Consider the following 22,589-nt stretch of genomic DNA (forward strand, 5'->3'; position numbering starts at 1 on the left):
TAGACAATTCTGAGAGTCTGCTCAGGTTACACCAGCCTGTCCTCAGCTGCCTATGGGTGGCAGCCTGACTTTCACCTTCAACCTGCAACACTCCTCTCCCACACTCGCCATGTGTCCTACACTGGGTCCTGTGGGGGCAGTGCTTGCACAAAGCCTGTGCCACGGGGAATTCTCCCCTGGTTGGGTTTGGGTCAGCAGCAGGGGAGAGAATTCCTTCCAAAGTGAGCTTCACTGTGAACTACTGTGAAAAAAGCCTGTAAAAATGTCACTGTGGTATTCCGTGATTATTGTCTGCCAATAATTCCATAGCTGAGTTTCAGGGTTTACAAGTGCATAGATGTTTTCATCTGTCAGTCCCGCACTCTCTGGGATGCAAGTGCCAAGCTGGTTCTTTCTGGTTTATGTATCATCACTCATGCTGAAGTTTCTGCAAGCAGAACATAACCTGAGCTGCTCCCCTGAGTGGCAAGGAGCATAAACCTGCAGATTCATTTTCAGTAATGGCCTTGAGTCTAGAGTGCTGCAGTTTTGCCAGATTAAATTTGGACATTTTTGCTGATTTTACTATTTCTTGCATTTCATTCTGACCGTGACTCACAGGATTTAGTGGTAAAATAATATTAAGAACCTGCCTTAAACCAACAAGCAAGGTCATTATGAAGGAAGGCTCCATTAGCTCAACCTGTGTTTTGCCTATAGACACTAAACTGGAATAGTGCAGTGACAGATCAGACCTATAATGCCTTTGCATTTGTCATGTTTTCCTGTATTTAATAAAAATACAAAGCCAGTCTTAAGTCTTGGTATGTTGTTTTTGGATCAATCTTTTAAAAATTCAGTGGGCTGGACATCTTAGTTGGTCAATTTCTACTCTCAGGCCCTGTCTACACTAGAAAGTTTTGCTGCTTTAACTATACTGGTACTTCCCTCCTCCCCACACAAAGCATGGACACAGTTATACCAGAAACAAAGCGCTTATATTGGTTCAGCTGTGCTGTACGGAAGCGGAGTAAACTGTACAAGTCACCTTTACACTAGTACCCACACTGGGGCTTTTACTGGTATAAACTATATTTCAGTCAAAGAACCCTCACGCCTAACTGAAAGAGTTATACTGATAACAAATTTTAAGTAAAGGCCAAGCCTCATTTCTCCAGGGTAAACCGGGAGCAACTTAATGAAGTAATTCCAGATTTTCCCAGGGTAGCAGTGATCAGAATGTGACTGGTTTGTTCTTTGTGCACACTGAGGCAGTCACCAGTGATCCTACATGCACTCCAGGATGTACATATAGCATGAAGGAGACTTTGCAAGTGTGTTTCGGGTTTCGCTAGCATTAAGTATTGACACAGCATAGTGCAAAACACCCTTTTCCTGTCATCAGACCTTTACATTCACTTGTCAAAATGTCTGCTTTCACCTGGATATTTTGACTGATTTTACAGTTTCTTATATTTGATTCTGACACCACGTCATTGAATGAATTTGCAAAGGTGTACAAATTGGATTCCACATTACTACCAACAGTGACACCTAGTGGATAAATCTAGTTTAGCACAGTATTGATAATCTGTGCTGCTAAATAAGATATACGTAAAAGATTCCTTTACATATTTGAATCAGTAGGACAGAGTCGTCTTAGTAGACCATAACACACTGGTTATTGCCAGTATGTCTATACTTCAAAACAGGATGTGGATAAACATTACACTAATCCTACATGTAACAATATTACTGTGCACTTCTATGGCACCTTCCATCTAATCAAACCTACAAGGTAGGCAGGTATCCAAAATGCATGGGGGGGAACTAAGGCATGTATGGATCAAGTTGGATCAAGAAGGAAGCCAAGTAGGATGTGAAAATGCTAGTATTCCATAAGGATTCGGGCCCTTTACATCATGGTTAGAGCTGTGTGAATAGCTGGTTTTTCAGTTTGCTACCAGTTCAGAAAATCTGGAAAAATAATTCCATTCAAGTCAAACTAAAATCAAAATTCTTCAGAATTTTTGGTGAATCAAAAAAGTTGAAAAAGTTTCATATCCTGTTGACTGACATGTTTTGGTCTGAGGCATTTTTTTAACTTTTAACTTTTTTAACTTTGCAAAGAAAATGACGGGGGGTGGATGGTGCCTCAAATTGGGCACCCAAAATGAGTGAGCACTTTTTCAAATACCAGCGCTGGCCAGCGAGTATGTGACGTCCCACTACTTGATTAAAAACCGAGTGCACTAATAATTCAACAGCAGTGCAAGGGCCAGACTAAAGCTTTTATAGGCAAAGACAATGTGGAGTTAATATCCAGACTACCCTCTAGTGCTCCCATTTCCTGCTATCCGAATTCCTAGACACCAAGTAGATAATGAAAATTAGAGAGAGATTTTCATCTTGCAAATCTATTTTGTTTTTATTAAAGAAGCAGCTGACTCAGAAATTCACAATATTTTTAGATTTCTGTGCCATGACATAGCAGTGACTAACCAAGTATGTCTAACACACAGAGGACAAGTACACTCAGGCGCCGTATACTGCTCTGATCGATTGTCTCTCTGCCCTCCCCCAACTGCTTAAAATTCCCCTTGCTACCTCCCAAATACCATTCCCACCCTCAGCCCCCTGACAAAAACCCCAGCAAAGGAGCCAGTTAACAAACTTTCCTGCTACCATCCTTCAACAAGCCTGATTGTTACTCTCATGCCCTGGACCAAGCATGAATGTGCAAGTAGGACAGTTACCTTCTCTTCGTGCATTAGCTATCATCTTTGCTGCAGATTTGCTCATCACATGAACTACATAAAGAGGGCAGTTCACTGAGTTTGCTATAGTGATTGCTCTCAGTGTGGCTTCTGCTTCCACCTCTTCAGGCCGAGACAGTTCGTGTCCCTCAGGGCCAGTTATCCCCAGTGCTAACATCTTCTTTGCACCCTACAGAACACACAAGAATATATATATGCAAGTGTTGTTTTAATTAGCAGTGTCAATTATATAAGTGCGGCAGTGGATTTAGTGGACTAAGCGGTCAGCTGATCTGGGTTCTAATCCAGACACTGCAACCAACTTGCTATATGACATTGTACAAGTCACACAGGGTGGGATTTTCCAGACCACTCAGCACTGGCCTCCCTTTGCTCCCATTGAAGTAAAGGGGCAGACTCCCATATTTAGGGGTCAGATTTAAAAAAAATGCCAAAATGACTTAGGAGCACCAGTCCCATTGGCTTTCAGAGATGCTTAGATGCTTTTGAAAATCCTAGCCCGAACATCTAGTTGCTCAAGTGGCCCAGTCGGTAGCAAAGATACTTACCCACATTGTAAAGATAATTATACTTACCCACGTTTGTAAAGTGCTTTGGGGTCTAGGGATGAAAAGGGGCTAGGCAAGCACAAAGTATTGACATTGCCATTGTGTTAGAAGAATTTAAATACTCACTGGTTTGCAGTTTAGTGACAAATGCATTCCTTACTGAGGGACCCAAGAGACTAATGAAGTACCTTTGGCTAGAGTAGTTGAAGAAACTGAAAACTCTAGCCAGCTTGGCCTGGATCCTGTAAGTCCTGTAAATCCCAGGGTAGTGCTTAGATGGAGACACAGAGAAATTACACACCAGCACTAGAGTAAGCAGAGGCTACATATAGACACAGTGGCCTTGAGACTTGTGCTTACCCAGTGCAGAGTCCTCTGTGTGCTTGGCTCCATTACTCATAATTACACAGCGTAAGAAACATATGGGGAACGGCCATATTCTGAGAAGGCCTGGAGGTAAGTACTATCCTCATCATGCCACTGAGACATTTAGCTAAGTGTTCCCCCCATTGACCTCACTCCTGCTATAAGGCTCCGACTCCTGCTCTTCTTAGCAGCTGTGCAGTCCTGCTCTTACTGCAGCAGGATCATTTCCCACCCCACCACATACTTCTGGCCCTACTCAGCACTTTTCACTTTGTGCATATAAGCACAACACACTAACTACTTAGGGGAGCTAAACTATGTATATAATAAACATGCACAATATTAGCCTTCACGCTCTCACACAGTTGTTTATTTAACTTGTATAAAAGAAATTCAGAAACATTAAGGGGCTGCTTTAAAAGCTCACCAAAGTAAAAAAAAAGACTCCTGTTGATTTCAAAGGTGTCTGGGTCAGATCCCTAAAAATAATTTGTTGATTTACTTTGCACTGAGCAGGCTTCTTGGCAAGTAAAATGGGAATAACAGCATTTCCCGACATTACAGTAAAGACAGTAAGGCATCCTGATGGGAATTGGGACCATGTAAATACCTTTGACTTCCAAATTTCAATCAATCTGTCTAACACTTACCTCTGCAATCAAATCCCCATTCTCTGCATGGACCTGAGCAATCGCTCCAATTTGCTTACACTGGGAAAAAGCTGCATATAGTTCACTATCTCCAACCATATATAAATCTTTATAGGCCATAAACATCTTGAAGGAGTTCACACCTTTGTCTTCAGCAAGAATTCTCATTTCTTCCTTGACCTGAAAGAAAAAAAGCATCAAGAATTCCCACAATGCAACTGTGAAAAATATAATAATTATCTTTTCCACTTCTATCAGCGTTGCTAAACTGCCATGAGATGAAGATAATGAACTAACCAATGATATTTTACTCACCCATCAAGAAAAAATATACTCAGTTCAAGCAAGCAAGCCTGAAAGTCAAATGTTTCAGGGCAATTTATATAGCGTCTTTTGTATCAAAGGGCTTCACAAACTACATACATTAACACCACTGCAATATAGATGTCCAAGACACAAAGCAATTTTAGAGAAAGGACATTTTTACCAAAGAAACTGGTGCAAAGAGCCTGAAATTTGTGGAAAGAGTCCTGCGCCATAAGCTGATTAATTCAAGTTCTCTCTCTCAAAAGGGTAGAGAGTCGAGTAGGTCTGGACAAGTTTTGATTCAGGATTTTAGCTCCAGATGCTAAACCAAAAGAGTGTTCCTGCTGAGAATTAACCTCTGGCATATTCAAAGAGTAATCAGGAATGACTGATAAGGAAAAGGTTTCTGCTATCTAGAACTGTGACCTGGGGGCTAAGTAGTATTCAGTCATTTGGGATATTTTGCCCCAGTTCTCAAAAGCAAATCTAAACATCATCTGCATGGAAGTCTCCTTTGTTGCTGGCATGGATCCCAGAGCCTGGGATGTCCAGGCCCTGATCCCTAACTGTATATCCTGGAGGAGAAAGGGATGCATGTTTCATACTCCTGTCCTCCCAACTCTACATACTAACTGGATCCAGAGGCTTCCCCCAAACCTCTCTTTGGTAACTGTGACAGAGCATACTAGCCCCGCTCTGCCCTAGAGAGGGCTAAAGACTCACTGCAGGCTGAGGAGGCCATGCCCTTCCACCCCTTCTGGGCATGTTCCACATGGAAGGGGGATATAAAAGACAGCAACCCAGTTCAGTCTGGGTGGACTGCTGACTGGGAAGGATGCACATCACTGGCTCTCTCCAGGGGACTGCTGCAGATGCTGACCACTGAGCCAAACTACGCTGAGCCCTGGACAGATCCTAGGCTGCCAGACAAACCTCGAAGAGAGACTGAGCTCCCAGGAACCACACCAGCTGAGGACCCCAGAAGCCCTGGGGAATTATGGAATGCTGCCGCTGAGGCTCAGAGGAGCAGGCAGGGCCTGAAACCCCCTACCCTGGACGCTGCGCCTCTGTGGGCAGTGCCCCACTACCTCAATGGGACATTAGGCCACGCTGCCCCAACTGGCGGGCTGCTGTACTGACTCTGGCCATTTAGGCCGTGCTGCCCTGACTGGAGGACTATTTTCCTGACTCTGGCCATTAGGCTGCACTGCCATGAAGAAAAGGGTAGCCCCAGTGACTTAGGCCCCCCTGTCCTGGAATGAAGCCTTGCGGCGTGGACTTAAGCCATCATCTTTTTTCCCACCTTCCCAGCTTAAGTGACCCGACACCCGTGACGGGGCGTACCAGCCCTGCGACAGTAATCAAGTGGGTTCTCACAGGCTGGTGCCTTAAACTTCAACTTGATTTTTTTTTTAATTTGTTTTGCAGGGCAGGTTGACATTAACTGTTGGGATTTACAGGTAACTTCTTCCCAGGCAGCTTGTGAAGTTAGCAGACTCTAGACTGACACAAGATGGAACAAATGAGTAGAATGACATCCAAGTAGTTTGCTCTATTAAGTGTATTGGTTTAAAGGCATAGGCCTGTAATGGCTGCTAAGCCACCAGGAAACTTTGGGATTTGGGGCTTCCAATTTTATTAGAACCTCGGAGTCCAAAGAGCGAGGGCAACCGCGTGAGATTTCCAAGCCTGGCCCCTATATGTTGTGGGTGGCCAAAATGTCAATTTATATTTAGGTTGAAAATAACCAAATTACATAAGTCTAAAAAGACCCTGGAATTGGAGGAGAGGAATGGAGGGAATATGCCCCATCTGGGGAGCCCCCCTCTCCAATATCAGGATACGTGCCCATCTAGAAAGTTCCCTCTTCCCCACTTCCCATTATTGCAGGGTATATGCCAATCTAGAAAGCCCTTCCTTCCCCATTCTAGGGCATATTCTTATCTTATATGGCTGATAAACTGCAGTCTGTCTCATTAGTAGAAGAGACATCACAATATCACTTGCTTGTTCTTGGTCACCAGCTAAAATTGTTTATATAGTGATGTAAGGCAGTGTTGTGGATAAGGAACAGCTCTGAGAGTTCAAAAACCTGGTTCTGTTACCAGAACTGACACAGAATTCCTGGGATGTAGGGTAAGTCATTTAGACCCCGAACCTGCAGCTGACTCTGCATGGGTACAACCATGGGGTTCCACATAGGTGCAGGAATTTGCCCACATATAGCTAGTTGCAAGGTTGGAGTGTTAACTCCTGAGGAAAATAGACTTCTGATTGTTAGTTTGCATGTGCTTTGCAGTCCTCTGTGAGACAGTGCAAAAATTAGACCATCTCTCTAACATTTTAGTACATCTCGGTGGGAACCACTCCAGGGAATTTCTGAGATCCAATAGGGAGTGGAATAGTCACCTAAGAAAGACTTCTGAACAGGATAAAAATACTAGAGTGTACACACTGGGTCAGAAGTGTTTGACACGTCTCACACTTGCTATATTCACGTAGGCATGATCCCACATTGGCAGGGGGATGGAGATGACAAACCAATAGGTCTGTTTTGTGTGTAAATACTATGATATGGTGAAGGAATTTCTAAAGAATTTCAATTTTCTGTTGTCTTAAATTAGAATTAGATGCAGTACCTGCTAGAGCATGAGGAGTTTGTACCATGACAAAAGGGCATGACATATGCACATGTCTTTATTTGGTTTCTTCAGCTTTCCCTTTCTACCTGAAATCATCATACATTTAGCTTTACTGGATAACTTATTTTATACCTTTGTCTTAAATTATAAGGTTGGGACCAATACATTAAGTGCTCAGTGCATAGAATCCCATGCCTGAGATGTTACAGGATTAAGGTCTTGGTGTGTGATTTTAGGAGTTAAAAATGGGAACCAAAAAGGACCATGTTCTGATATTTAATATTAGTATCTGACCGTTATTACTATAGCACCTCACATTCTATATGATCCCAAAGAACGGGCATCGTTTTGTGAGGTGCAAAGTGCCTGAAAGTCCCATTGAAATCAACGGCATATTTAGATGATGAGCAGGGTCTTAGCACTTCTCTGGGTCAGGCCAAATATACACAAGAATTAATGGGGTTTTCCTGGAAATCTCTCATTCAAGAAATTGACAGCTCCACTTGTGTTCAGCTTGTAAGATCTAAAAAAACCACAGACCAAGGCAATACTACTGCAGGGCTTTGCAATACAGTTAAGTATATATACATTTTACTTATGTTAGCAAGTTACACTTTACATCTGAAATCTAGTCATGAATAATTCAACTTAACATTAAGAAATCAATATAGCATTAACACACTCTTGTACCTACCTGGCTGCTCCACCATGTAACTGCCACATGCAGTGCATAATCACAGCATACTTTAGGATCTGCCCATCTCCTCCATGTATCATAGGCTTCAATAAGGGAACATCCTTTCTGAGGTATTGCAAAATCGATTATCATAGTAGTGCCTCCTGCTAGAGCAGCCTGCAATCACAGGGGTTGCAGTTATTTAGCAATCAGTGAAGAAAGGCTCCTCTCACTCCCTCCTCCTTCTCCATCTTGTAAATCTTCAAAAATCCATTTTTTCCTCTCCATGCCCACCCTTGAACATGAAATGCTATATGCAAGTGAAGACTCACCTTGCATGAAATCTGAATACAAAGTTTGATGGTGCAGAGACATACTTGGTTTCCGTCAAGTAGGATGTTAAATTTCTGCTTAGATGTAAAGAGCAAAGTAAAGAGGTCCCAACCCAGCATTCAGAAGGAACACAGGAAACTCTAAGACTAAACAAACTAAAGGAAAAGTAGTTACACAGGCCCCAAACCACAGTAAAGATTTCAGAGTCTGCAGCATCCATGCATCATTGAACATCTCTAACCAGCTGGTACACATAACAGAGAGAAGAGTGCCAGAATCACCTTAGGCATGTAACCAAAGTGGAAAATGCTTTCCCCAGTTGGAAAAATAAATCCAAGTATCAGCAGAACAACAATAGAGGCAGAAAGGATGCCTTTGAATTATTGTACCTCCAATACAGAACAGCATCAGTTTAAAAACCTGAGTTCTGTGGAACACCAAAATTACTTTAAAAGTATTTTTGAAAAGTATTTATCAGTTGAAAAGGAGGTAACCATGTGAGGTGGCAAAACCACAGATGATGCAAAATTATTTAGGTAAGTCATGACTAAAGAGAACTGTGAGGGGACCTCAAAAAGAGCTAGTATGAGGTAGGTGATGGGCTTCACAATGGCCCATGAAATTCAGTGTTGAGGAATGCAATGTAATGCAGACTTGGACGAAACACATTGCTGGGTTCTTTCTTAACTAGAACCACTCAGTAAAAGACTTCCATCTCAATGTGGGCAATTCAGTGGAAACCTCTGTTCAGAACAGCAGTTCTAAAGCTTTTTGTATAAATCAATGATACAGCCTCACTCAGAATACTGGGTTCAGCTGTGGTCACCCTATCTCAGAAACAGAAATACAAGTGTTTCAGAGATAGGCAACAAAAATAATTACGAAATAATCCTGTATACAATGTGATTGAAAAGACTGGAACTGTTTATTTTAAATAGGAGAAGACTAAGAGGGGACATGAGGTGCAGAGAAAAGAAATCAGGTGCTCTTATTTAGCCTCTCTCATGCATAGTGTACATGTAAGAAAACGTTCACTGACAAAATTTAGGATTGACCCAGGAAATACATTTTTAAGCAGTCCACATTTAACCTCTGGAACTCATTGCCACAATATATTGACTGCAAAAGCATGGCTGTAATCCAGAAAGGATTAGATAGTTACATGGAAATATCTTTTTACATGGAAAAAATTCTCTTTTTAGCGGGGACACAAACACTCATACTTCAGACATAAGTCAACCACTATCTGCATGGATTTAGGAAGGAACTTCCCTTCTAGAGAAAATTATTTATTAATTGTCCATTGTGGGGTTTCTTACACTTTCCTTTGAAGCATCTTGCAATAGGTCAGTGTCAGAAACAGGTTACTGGACTAAAATAAAGAACCAATCTGATCCAGCCTGTCACTGCTCTTATTATTTAGTTTGATCAGCCACAAGTTCTCTTCCTCTGAATAGTATTTGTTTGCATAGCTGTTAATCCCAGTTCAGATCAAAGTACACTGGGGTTCACATTAACACTGCAATGCTCTTTTCCTATTTCTATCTCACTCAGCCTGTTTCTGTTTTTTTCCTAAACCTGTTTGCTAAAGCCACCATGATTTGCTTTAGAGCTATTTCTTTCTTTCAACCTTTTAGTCCTCTTCTTTGTTTTCCAAAACAATTTAATATTCTACCTACCACTACATGGATGCCAGAATTGGAGACATTTTTGCAACAACAGCATTTCTGTTTGTCTTTGGGGATTTCAAAGCACTTTTGAACATTCAGTCAGTTTGGGTTTTGCAAACCACTTTTATCAATGTCCATGCAACTTTTCACACACATTTGCATTCACTTTATAGTGAGATTTTATTTTGAAACAAAATAGACCATCTCTCATAATACAGAATACAATAATACCTTGTTTGTGAGCACTTTTAAAAAATAGGTATTTCCACCTCCTTATTCTGTCCTTGAATCTTTTTTCCTTGACATCTGCAAGTACAGATAATAAAGATCTGTTGCCCTACGGCATCATTAAGCACATACTTTAGCTAGAGGAATTCAATCCATCCCTTAGCTAATTGTTCGCACTATATTTCACAATAATTCTGATATAAACGTGGCCCTGTGATCCTTCTTGCTGGAATAGGTGTTTAATGATATTATAACAGAAGCAACAACAGCAACACCAACAAAAAAGGAGACCAGAAGAGCTGCCATACTGGGTCAGACCATGGTCCATCTTGCCCAATATCCTATCTCCAGCAGTGGCCCACACCAGAGCTTCAGGGTGAGTGTACAGAACAGGGCAATTATGGAGTGATCCCACTGTCTTCCACTCCCAGCTTTTTCTAGTCAGAGACTTAAGGTCATCCCAAGCATAGGGTTCCATCCCTGATCACCTTGGTGTAGCCCTGATACATTATGACACTGTATATTTCACTCTTCTAGTCTATTTATTGATGATCACACGTGTATTTTATCCATTAACATGGGTTCTTGAAATTGGGCTAGACAGAATTTTCTCTTCCAAAAGATCTGTGTATCTTTCGCTATAGGAAGTACGTCACACATTTCTTAATTCTGATATGTAAATATGATTTAACTGCCAGCTTACTGCATAGCAACCCAATTTCTAAAACCCTCCACAAAACTTCCTTTTTGTGAAATCCTTCAGTGTACTGTACCCATTTATGGTCATTTGTTTGTCTCTCAGAATGAGACTGCAAATATATATGATCTGGGATTCTCCACTTAGGCTATCACATTTAATCTAAAATCTAGCCCTTAGCATAACTACTTACAAGGCCTCACACTAATAAACAGGCCCGTAAACTTAGTAACCCAGTTACTTATGTTCACTTACTTCCCTTATGTGTGTTCCAACCTTGCCAGCAATGCATACCTGCCAATATCATACCCTTATAATATCTTCTACTTACAGCAGGCTTCAAAACAAGAAAAAAGGAAACAAGGTGAGAGATCAACATTGGCTAACAGCCATTGATGGACCTATAATCCATGAGCTTTTCCAGTTCTTCTTTTAACCCAGTTATACTTTTAGCCATCACACCATCCCTTAGCAGTGCGATCCATGGGCTAGTTGTGCACTGTGAAAAAAACTACTTTCTCTTGTTTGTATTAAACCTGCACCCTATTAATTCCATCAGGTGGCCCCTGGTTTTTGTATTGTGTGAAATGGTAAATAACACTTCACTATTTACTTTTTCCACACCATTCATGATTTTATAGACCTCTATCATAAATGTGGGATCTTTCCATTTCACCTAAACATAAAGAAAAGAAAGATCATCATGGCTAGAACTGTACAAGTAACAGATTTCTCAGTTTGCTGGCAGTTCCAAAAAATCCAAAATAATTTGGTTTGATCAGAACCAAAATCACAAATTTTTGAAATTTTGGGATTCACAAAAGTTGGAAAATATTCATTTTGGATAAACAAAGAAAAACATTTTGTTTGACCTGAAATGCAATGTTTTATTTAATTTCTGAGCATTTTTTTTAAATAAGCAAAGGAAATGAAGGGCCAGTTTCCAAAAGAATCCCCTTATGACCTTTAGCCAAGTGGTAGGGACCTCACCTTGTGATGTGGGAGACACCAATTCAAATTCGTTCTCGGGATCGGATTAACCCAAGTCTTCTCCCTCCCGGGTGAGTGCACTAATCAGAGTCTATAGTGTGTTCTATGGTGGGTTGCTCAGTCTCTCCTGTTGGAGCTATTTCATTTTGTATAAAATACTTTGAGCCAGAGGAAAATGACTGTATAGTCTGGTGGTTACCACTGGGCTAAAAATTTTATGAGGGGCGGTACCACCACTACGAATCTAACCGCCCTCCTCCTCAATTATTTTTGGGGCAAAACCATGCAGCAAATTCATGTCAAATTCACAAATATTTTGGGGCTGACCAAAGCTACATTTTTCAGCAAATGAACTATTTGAAAATTTTCACTCTGCTCTAGTTGTGACCTTCCCTGACCTTTTTGCAATCCCTTTAAGGTTCATGACCCCAGGTTGAGAACCCATGGGCTAGGGAACTTTTGACCAAACCAGTTGAAAAGTTAATCTAGCAATTGGGTGACCATATTTCCCAAAGGGAAAATGGGATATTGTACGGAACTCACCTGAACCCCCTAGCCCCCCTCAAGGAGCTGGCCTGAGCCCCCCTTCTCCCCCGGCATGGAGCTGGCCCCTATCAGTTGACAAAAACAAATGGGACAAATGCCCAGTTTTGCCAAAAAAGTCAGGACGTCTGAGACAGGGTTGTCCCTGCCAAAATGGGACGTATGGTCACCCTATCTAGCACAATGTGGATACTATGTACAGACCTTAAAAGGGAGATGGTTTTTAGAAATTACATAATTATTTAAGCATCTTTTCAAAATAATTAGAATCTGCTGTGTGTGTAAACTGGAGGTGTGAAGTCAATGCACATACGTTAAAGTGTGTTAACACGTGTGGATCCTCTCATTCAGGAGTAAAGTAACTTTAGTCCTTTGTAACTTAATTCTCCACAGATTTCACTGAACTAATTTCACAGCTTTTCAGGCCCCCTATGCTTATGGAAAATGAAGACAAAGCACATGTCCCTTTGAATGTGAGTTAACCACAATGACTGGATTTTGATGTCATGTCAGGCCTGGTCTACACTTACCTGGAAATTCAGCGGCAGTTGACAGGAGTTACGCAAGCTATGCAGAGCAACTTGCGTAACTCCTCTCGACTTCATAACTCCTCTTCTACACGACGTCCTTCGCTGCATTGCACCGACAGGAAATGCATTCCTGTTGATGCAGCACTACACCACTTGAAGGGGTGGTTTTAAGGCATCGACTTCCGGATCGATTGAGCGGGTCTTCACTGACTGCTAAATCAATCCAGATAGATCGATCTGACAGCGGTGAATTTGCCACCGTCAGTGAAGACCTACCCTCAGTCTCATAAAAATCCACTCCCCAACTCATTCTTGAAACTTAACACGCAGGAAAGCTCAGTGGAGCGAAATGTCACATAATATGCAATTTTCTTTCAGAAAAAAACAAAAGGGCAAGTCATGCATTTTCCATTCTGATCTACAGTCATCTGATTTGATATTTTCCATTGCAAATGAAGTGTGCACTGGATCCTTTTTTGAATATCAGAAGATTTTTCGGTTTTAAATAATTTTCAGTGGGCCAACTTGCCACCAATTGGAAAGTGACTCAGCCAAAGCAAACCAAGGTGGGATGTTTAAATGAACAATTATAATTTAGTCTAATATAATGCCATACACGTTGTAGAACAGCTTTTAAATATGGTGATAATAAAACATTTATTCTTGCTGTATTTGACCCTGGAGTGAAGCAGTGGTTCGGGGTCAGGAAACTTGGTTCTACTTCCATCTCTGCCACATACTTACTGTGTGATGATAATTGACAAGTTGCTTTATCTCTGTGTCCCAGTTTTCCTATCTAGAAAATGAGGATAGTATTATTTCTCTACCTTGATGGGAGGCTATGAAAATTAATACTTGTTAAGTACTGTTGAGAACCTCTTATAAAAAGAGGCACAAAAGAAGATACGTAAAATGATCTAGTCTATTCAAAACCAATGTCAAAAGAATCACATGGTTGCAATGTGAGGCATTCAGGAAATGCCAGAATTGTTGTATGTGCATTCTGCCTGCTTGTGCATATGCTTTAAACACAGCCTGTATTGGCATGATTTCACTGGTATTTCTGCAGGACCCCTGCTTTGCTCTGGGTTTTGAAGCCTTTCTAAGTATATTATGTTATTCTTGCTATTAGGTATCTTTGAATCATTTTACTGGAAGAAAAATCATGAATTCTCAAAATAGAAGTAAAGTAAAAGTATATCTCGCTATATAATCATATAACAAAAGTACCACTTGCAGCTAGTGAAAAAAACTCATATGTAAGCTGCCTGGGGCAGGGACAGTCTTATTGTTCTGCGTTTTTACAGCACCTAGCACTTTATTAATTATTGTAATTATATGTGGCTTTCAGAGCATTACTGTGTATTTCACAGCAGTTAGATTAGCCTTATGAAATACAAGATATTACAGTAGGGGATAATTTTGCAGCCTTAGAACAAACAGAAATGTTGCATGCAAATGATGCAAAGTCAGTTGGATGATGACTGAGGAACCGCTGATGTCACAGTCTTAGCAAGTGTTTACCGGACCAGGACCTATTAGGTGTGAGGTTACTCAGAGAAGAGAGCATTTTGCCCAGTAGTATGTAATTGTGCCCCTAGAATCCAACAGAACTTTCCATATTGGTTTTGAAATCAAGCCAAGTTTAAAAAACCCTAACAAATGGGGTGTGGGGATGGGGTGCCAGTGTGTGTAGCAAACAGAATCACACAATAGAAGATTTAGGTGAAGAAGCCCGGCTGTGCCACACTAATGGTACAAAACAGTCTTAAAGCCTAAATTGCTGGCCATTGGAAGGTCATCCCGGTGAAAGTGAATCTTCCAGTGGCACAGCATCTCCTACACTGAAATGTCTTCCTGTCGTCAGTAGAGGGGGCTTGGCATGACAAGAGATATGGTCACAGCATTCCACCCCCTGGCTGCTATTAGCCCCTTGGATTGCAGAGAGTTGGCTTAAGTTAACACAGCCATTGATCTGTTCTAATTTATACCAGGGGACTGCCATGGTACACAGCTGTGCCAGGACTGTGAAGAGAGCAAAGCTCTCTCAAAGCCACTTTTGCACTCTCCCTCCTAAGATATGTTATGCATACCTCAGTCACAGCTCAGGATCTATCCCAGAGCATGTAGGACAATGCATTACAGACAATGTGAACAAACAAAAATCACGTTAAAACCGAGAGACAAGGTGGGTAAAGTAATATCATGAGACCGACATGCACACAACATATGCTAAAACCTTGTGTTTCATCAGAACTTCAATTAACCCCCAGGGGCTAAAAGATGCACAACTTACTGGTTCCAGGGACATCACAAAACACTTCTGCTCTGTTCTTAATTTTATTAGAATAGCACCAGAACCTCTTGCTGTATATGTGGTTATTGCCTGACAATCAGAGTTAACTGTGTGGCATCTTTTATATGTCTAGAGAAGTTGCTAGACTTTATGCATCTGGAGAATTTTCTTGTTTCTTAGCAACACAGATTTATTCTACTGATAATGTCCTTGTGCCTATTGTAGTACATTTAAATAGACATTTGGATCTAAGTTTTATTTTTCAACTTTTAATGTGAAATATTTATGTTTACAGAATAAATAATTTGTTTGGTTTATTCCATAGATAGCAGCTTTTACTATTGAATATAATCTGAATAAATACTACTGCATGAATCATTTATAGACATGAAGTAGATATATACAGGGCCAATTCTTTCAACACTTGCTCACGTGATTAATAGAGGAAGGCTCAGGCCCAAAGTAAAATTCCTAGAAAAATTAGGTAACATGCATTAAACCTTCCCTAGTTACCTAGCATAAATAGTGCAGTACCACTTACCAAAGTTTCCATAATGATCAATTATAAACAGTTTCATAACAGAGCTTCCCCCAATTTAACTCACTCAGGAAATCATGATTTATCTGATTTAAGATTTAGGTTTAAGATTAAGATTTAGGAATTGAAGGCTGCTCTATCAATTGATAGTCTGTGGAAACTACAGACTGGTTACATGATAAATGCCTAGCACTGAACCTACACTGGACTAGATGGGTGTTGGTCTGATCCAGAATGGCAAATTCCTATGTTCCTAATGTGACCAAGGCAGACGTGAACAGGACCACCATGCAAAGATGTGTCCACTTTAAATGGAGGATCTCTTAAGAACATGAGGGCTGTTCTTGACTACTCACTGATCACAGATAATCATGTCAAAGAGGTAGAGAAGATGTGTTTCACTCAGGTGTAACCCACATAGAATTCAACCCTTTTTCTGGGTAATCAACCAAGCAGTTCTGTCTCCTGCAGCTAATACAGAGCCCTGGGCTCCACCATCCCATTTCTAAAAGTAGCCTATTCCAGATGCTTAAAAGAAAGTAAAACCAAATGAAATCTATAATGCAGCTGGCAAACTGTGCACGTTCTACCATAGGGGAAAGTTTCTCCTGGCCCAGCTGGTGATCAGATTATGCTGAGGCACTAGGACAGACAGTTCTTTTTATCCTATCTACTGCATATGGGCATAAGCAACTAACACAAGAATTTTAATGTGCTTCCCAGCTGCTTCCAGGTCCTCTCTCACAGCTCCCGATCTCTCTTTCAGCTGTCTGCTTGTCTGGCCTTTATAGCCTCAAATGTGTATTAGCCCTCTTGCTGCATGAGCCTATGCACTTTGTCTGTTCACATGTTGCCAGTATTTCACCACTATGTTACTATATGACTTGGATGTGGGACTAAACATGTCATCGGTGTCATTGGTGGAGCATGTGTGTGATATATTCTTCCTGTATTTGACCCTGGAGTTAAGCAGTGGTTAGGGGTCAGGAAACTTGGTTCTACTTCCATCTCTGCCACATACTTACTGTGTGATGATAATTGACAAGTTGCTTTATCTCTGTGTCCCAGTTTTCCTATCTAGAAAATGAGGATAGTATTATTTCTCTACCTTGATAGGAGGCTATGGAAATTAATACTTGTTAACTGCTGTTGAGAACCTCTTATAAAAAGAGGCACAAAAGAAGATACGTAAAATGATCTAGTCTATTCAAAACCAATGTCAAAAGAATCACATGGCTGCAATGTGAGGCATTCAGGAAATGACAGAATTGTTGCATGTGCATTCTGCCTGCCTGTGCACATACTTTAAACATACTTTAAACACAGCCTGTACTGGCATGATTACATTGGTATTTCTGCAGGACCCCTGCTTTGCTCTGGGTTTTGAAGCCTTTCTAAGCATATTATGTTATTAGCACTATACAATATCAATAAAGTATGTTAAATGGATTAAGAACTGTCTAACTGAAAAATCTCCAAACGTAATTGTCTATGGGGAATTATCATCGAATGGGGGTATTTCTAATATCTTTTTAATGGATTGATTTTAGGCCCAATGCTATTCAATATTTTTGGCAAAGCCTTGAAGTAAATATAAAATCAGGGCTAATAATGTTTGCATATGACACAAAGATTGAGAGAGTGGTGAATAATGATGAGGACAGGGCAGTTATATACAGTGACCTGGATCTTTTCATAAGCATGATAAGACAAAATGCACTTAACACAAAAAGAGACACAAGGTCACATCTAGGAATGTAGAATGCAGGCCATAACTAAAGAATAGGGGACTATATCCTGGAAAGCATTTACTCTGGAATGGATTTAGGGGTCATATAGGACAAAAAACTGAACCAGGAACTCTTATTGCAATGCAAAAAGGGCTAATGCGTTACTTGGATGTATTCAGAGGGGAATAGTGAGTAGGAGAAGAGAGGTGATTTTACCTCCACATAAGGCAGAGACTGATACTGGAACGCTGCATGCTGCTTAGAGTTCTGGTGTCCACATTTTAGAAAGGATATTGAAAAATGTGAGGGGGTGTAGTGAGGAGCCAAAAAAAAAAAAAAAATGACTCGGCAGCTGGAGAAAATGTCTCACAGCGAGAGGCTTAAGGAACTCAATCTAGTTAGTTTATCAAAAAGATCAAGATGTTATTTGATGACAGCATATAAATATATTTACGGGGAGAAAATACCAAGTACTAAAGAGCTCTTAAATGGAGAAAGGCATAAGATGATCAACTGACTTGGAAGTTAAATCTGGACAAACGGTGAGGGTGATTAACCATGAGAACAAACTAGCAAGGCAAGTGGTGGATTCTCCATCCCTTGAATTCTTAAAGACTTTTTGGAAGGGAGTCAAGTGCAGGTTTATTGGGCTCAATACAGGGATAATGGGATGAAGTTCTATGGCTGCTGCTATCCAGGAGCTCAGAGTAGATGACCTAATGGTCCCTTCTGACCTTAAAATGTACAGATCTATGTCATGCTTCATTAGCAAGTGAACTGCTGCATAATATAACTATTGCACTTCCAAGGTCAGTCTCAGCCATAGCCCTCTACTCTGGAGGTGAAGAAGAGCATAAATCCCCACAACTTGATCCTCACCTGACAAAAAAAGGCGTAGTCATTTAGCCATCCACAGATTGCTAAAGGTGTTTTTGGTCCTAGCTGCTATCCATAAATTGAGCTGAATCCACCAGGTACCAAAGTTTGGTGACTCTTTGATGAGTAAAAGACAGATGCCCTCAACTGGAACAAGGTCATAGTTTTTGCCAACTCTTCAAAGTGTTTCCTTCTGCCAGCCAGCATCAACTAGGTTTCCCAGAGATGAAGCTTGAACCACAACACTGAGCTTTTTATTCTCACCTAGAATTTCACCCATTCTGAGTATATTGTGATGAACAAGTTTATGGGCGGGAATGGTTGTAGTAACAGCAAGCTATAAGTTAAGTTTTGGAGAATATTCAGTGTCAGTGAATGTTGAATATATTAACATGAATATTTAGAGCAGAAACCTGATTCTAGGAGTTTTACTCCTCCAATCAGTTAACAGATTACATACCATGTGATCCATATGTCCCAGCAAAACTAACAAACAACTTGAATTTTAAATTTCTAATACCCAATACTCACAAAAAGCCACTCACTGAACGATTTAAAAACTAAGAGTTATTTGTGGAAATTATTTGGAGAACGAGGGTTTTGGAGAAAAATGTAATAAACTCATGGACAGCTTACACCTATAAAAGTATGAAATTCATATAATAGATTCACTGCTAATTATTCTCTCATATCTACCAGCTACCCATCACAGCACCTGGATTTTTGCAAAAAAACTCCATGATTAAGTTTAAAATGCTTGTTCAGTTGTCAAGCTTAATACATATTCATGCATATAGAGATCAAATATTTTAGTGTCTTTTTTAACTCATAAATCTCCCTTAAACAGGAAACATGACATGTTTGACATACAAGCTACTTTACTATGCTAGAAAATAGCTTTGCTGTGATACAAAAATCATTCTTTACTGAACACTTTGCAGTAAATTTAAGATCCATCTATTTTAACAGTTGGCAGTGGACTTGGTGCATGTTGAGAAAAAGCAATCTTTAATAAAGTTGAAAATGCAGTATAAAGATTCCTATATAATATATTATGCTGGAGTTAATATTGAAGGTACATCTTGGTAACACTCATTACAAGACAGTTTGTAATTATCCCAAAAAACAAACATTACAAACTCTGAAATTCAGAGTTAAGGTTAAACATAAAAGAAATCCAAACAGGTTAAAGTACGGGAATGCATAGTTAAGACACCCAACCAACTTTAACACTGTTCTGTAGTGAAAACATGGGGTGGGCAGGAAATGAATATCTGATCTATGTTTAAAAATCAGATAAATCTAATCTGTGATCACAGATACTAAAATGCCTTAAATCATAATTCCATGGTTATTGCATGACATCACTACATAACAGAATGAAAGTTTAATTTAATGTATTTCAATTATTGGATATATTTTACAATTTAAGATAAATTCATAGTTAATGTAACCTAGATTTATTTTAACCCTGTTCTCCTTAGGAGGATACACAATTGTTTTCTCTTTTCTGCAAACAGCAATTCTGCCGTTAGAGGAGTGGATAGGTCAAGGGACAGGTAATGGGATACAGATGCTCAGTTCTGGGACATTGGTTTGACTCTAGTGGAAGCTGGTGATGGGCCAATTCTACCAGCAGGACAGAGTGAGGAATGTTGAGCAGCTGCAGCGCTGAAGCTGCTCTGGGGACAGTGAACTTCAGTCTCCAGGGCACGATATCAGCCAGTTACATAAAGAATTAAATTGATTCTCTAATTTAAATAAACTCTACATGTACGTGTACTTCTCTCCAGGAAGAAAAAACGCATCACTAGAGCTGCTCATGTCATTTACCTTGCTTGCAAAGATGAAGCAAACAGAACCCAAGCACAGAACTAGGGAAAATGAGGACATTGCTGGCAGATACAAATTGGATCCAAACTGGACATTCCTTGGTAGAGAGAGACAGAGGTAGTGAAAAATGGAAGAGAAAACCTCCCTCCCTCCCGTGCTAACCCTCTAAAAAGTGAGAGAGGGTATCCAGAGATTACTTCTTTCCTAGAGCAAGAGAATAGAGTAGATGGTAATGAATTTTCCTCCGGGGAAAGAGAAGACAGACAGATTGATTTACCTTTGTTCCCTGATAGAAGTCATCTTTGGACTGGGTGCCCATGAAAGGGAACTGCATGTGTGTGTGGGTATCAATCCCCCCAGGCAGCACCAGTTTGTTGCAGGCATCTATCACTACGATCCCAGCAGGTGCCTGTGGCTGCAGGTGTGGTCCCACCGCCTGCACGACTCCATCTTCCACATACACATCAGCCAGCTCCGAGTAGTCATCGTTCACCACTCTGCCCCCTTTGATCAAAATCCTCTGCTGTTGGGGAGCCATGGTTTTTGCTACAGGGTCCTTGCAAATATTCCCAGCAGTGGGGCCTAAGCTTTGAGAGTAGCAGGAGAAGCAGTGGCACTATTAGGCATCAGGTTCAGGCCTCTCTTCTGTAGGAAGATAGTTCCAGCAGGAACACAGACTGGGAGGGCAAGAGCACACTGCATGCATTCCTTTTGAATGAAGCAGACAGATTCCTGGTTCCTCTTCTAAAACTGACCCCAGCAGCTCCTCCTGAAAGGTGCTTTGCTGCCCATTCGCTCTCTCACCAGCCCACTTCTCTCAGCAAGTCAAGTCATTTGCAAGTGGCTCCCAAACATATTGGTATTTATATCTCTATCAGAGGACACTCCTGCTGCACCACTAACTCCTCCCAGTGCCACAGTTTAGCATGTAACATCTGCTGATCAGCTACACTCTGCACTGGCCAGAGAAAGCAGGGGTCTCGCCAATTTCGTTAAAAAAAAAATTAAATAGTGACTGTGGGGCCACATTTTCAACAGAGCTTAGCTCCTGTGTAGGCAACTAATAAGGGCCAGATTTTCAAGAGTGCTCAGCCTTCATGCTCCGTGTTGATGCTTACCGACAGATTTTCAGAGCTATTTTGCAAACCTGGCTACTTATTTTGGTGTCTAAATGAGCGCTGAATTCTTTCAAAAAGCTAGTGTCTAGTGCTGGGGTTATGGCCCTAGAGTCTGTTTTTACTCAGATGAGGGATAACACAAGCAGCAGCAGTGCAGGCTTCCCTCCCACCCTCACAGAAGGCATCAGTCAGGGTTGGGTTAAAGCAAACCTGAGCCCTAGGGACAGTAACAATTAGGGTCACCTCGCCACTCCACAGGGCTCTCTTCCAGCCCTAACTCGCTCTAGTTGCACCACTTCAAGGGGTGAGCTCACTGCTCATGAGGAAGGAAGAGACCCCCTCACTGAACCCATTCCCTATGCGGTAATAGGGGACCATCATTCCCACAGAGCCTGTTTCTTGGAGGGAGAAGGGGAAGGCCTTCAACCTCACTGAGCCCTGTGCTCTGGGAAAACCCTTTTACCCCCCTGCAAGGACCACTGCTTGGATATTGGAGTAGCTATCCAAGGACTTTCTGTTTGACCGTTGTTGTTCACAGGACTGTGTGGATGCGGGAGGGCCCCTCCCTCCATCTTGCCTGAAGGAGGCCTGCTTCCCTGCCCCCACAACCCCATCCTTCTTGTCCCACAAGAAGATTGGTTAGTGGCCAAGTGATATTAAGCTGCCCCCTTCCCCCAACGTACTTGCCACATCTGGGAGGCCTTTACTGGGGGCAGGGCAGTCAGGACTCTTCTTCTCCGCTTTTGGAATGGCTGCTTCCATTGGATGGACTTCACTTAAGCAGAAGGAGTCTAAATCTCCTGGATTCAAAATGGGCAAAGCTTGCTAGAAAGGCATTAAACTAAGGAGGGAAGGAGAAAGTTACAGCTTTCATACATGACTTCAGGTGGAGGATGGATAGCGCCTCACAGAATCAGGTCCTAGAAGAAGGAGGAATTACCCTCGCCTGCTAATGTGTCCCCTAAGGTACCAAGGTTATGAGCTAAGAACTTCAACCACTGCAAATTATTTTTCAGATATGAATGAGAAGGGGAGATGTGATTGACTAACAGAATAACGTATCTTGAACCAACAACCTACATGATAATATGGATCTAGCTATAGGGTGAACCATGATAAAGAGTTGGAGCACTGCAGATGTGGTAAGTCCTTCATAGCGAGTTCCACCATGCCCAGACAATCTGTCTGCCAGGTGGAAAGGGATCTGATCTAATCTCTACTGCCCCAAACATAGAGCACTGTAGCATGGTACATAAGGTGCCT

General features: G+C 41.2%; 1 protein-coding gene across 2 annotated transcripts in view; it reads right to left on the minus strand.

The window, feature by feature from the left end:
• DPYS (dihydropyrimidinase) overlaps positions 1 to 21,048 on the minus strand; it is a 41,770-nt gene extending 20,722 nt beyond the window's left edge. Inside the window, exons 1-4 of one of the 2 annotated variants that reach the window (XM_067537375.1) lie at positions 20,486 to 21,048; positions 7,963 to 8,121; positions 4,321 to 4,500; positions 2,736 to 2,925 (exon numbers count right to left, since the gene is read on the minus strand). In XM_067537375.1, the coding sequence (XP_067393476.1) occupies positions 2,736 to 2,925; positions 4,321 to 4,500; positions 7,963 to 8,121; positions 20,486 to 20,746 (790 nt within the window). In that variant the 5' untranslated portion in view covers positions 20,747 to 21,048. Of the gene's footprint in view, positions 1 to 2,735; positions 2,926 to 4,320; positions 4,501 to 7,962; positions 8,122 to 10,178; positions 10,597 to 20,485 lie in introns of those variants that run through there. The other variant, XM_067537376.1, reaches the window with a different exon arrangement.
• Between the last annotated feature and the right edge of the window lie 1,541 nt (positions 21,049 to 22,589).

Source organism: Emydura macquarii, unplaced genomic scaffold (assembly GCF_026122565.2).
Source record: "Emydura macquarii macquarii isolate MOO-44397 ecotype Brisbane River unplaced genomic scaffold, CSIRO-AGI_Emac_v2 contig_383, whole genome shotgun sequence".
Classification (NCBI taxonomy): Eukaryota; Metazoa; Chordata; order Testudines; family Chelidae; genus Emydura; species Emydura macquarii.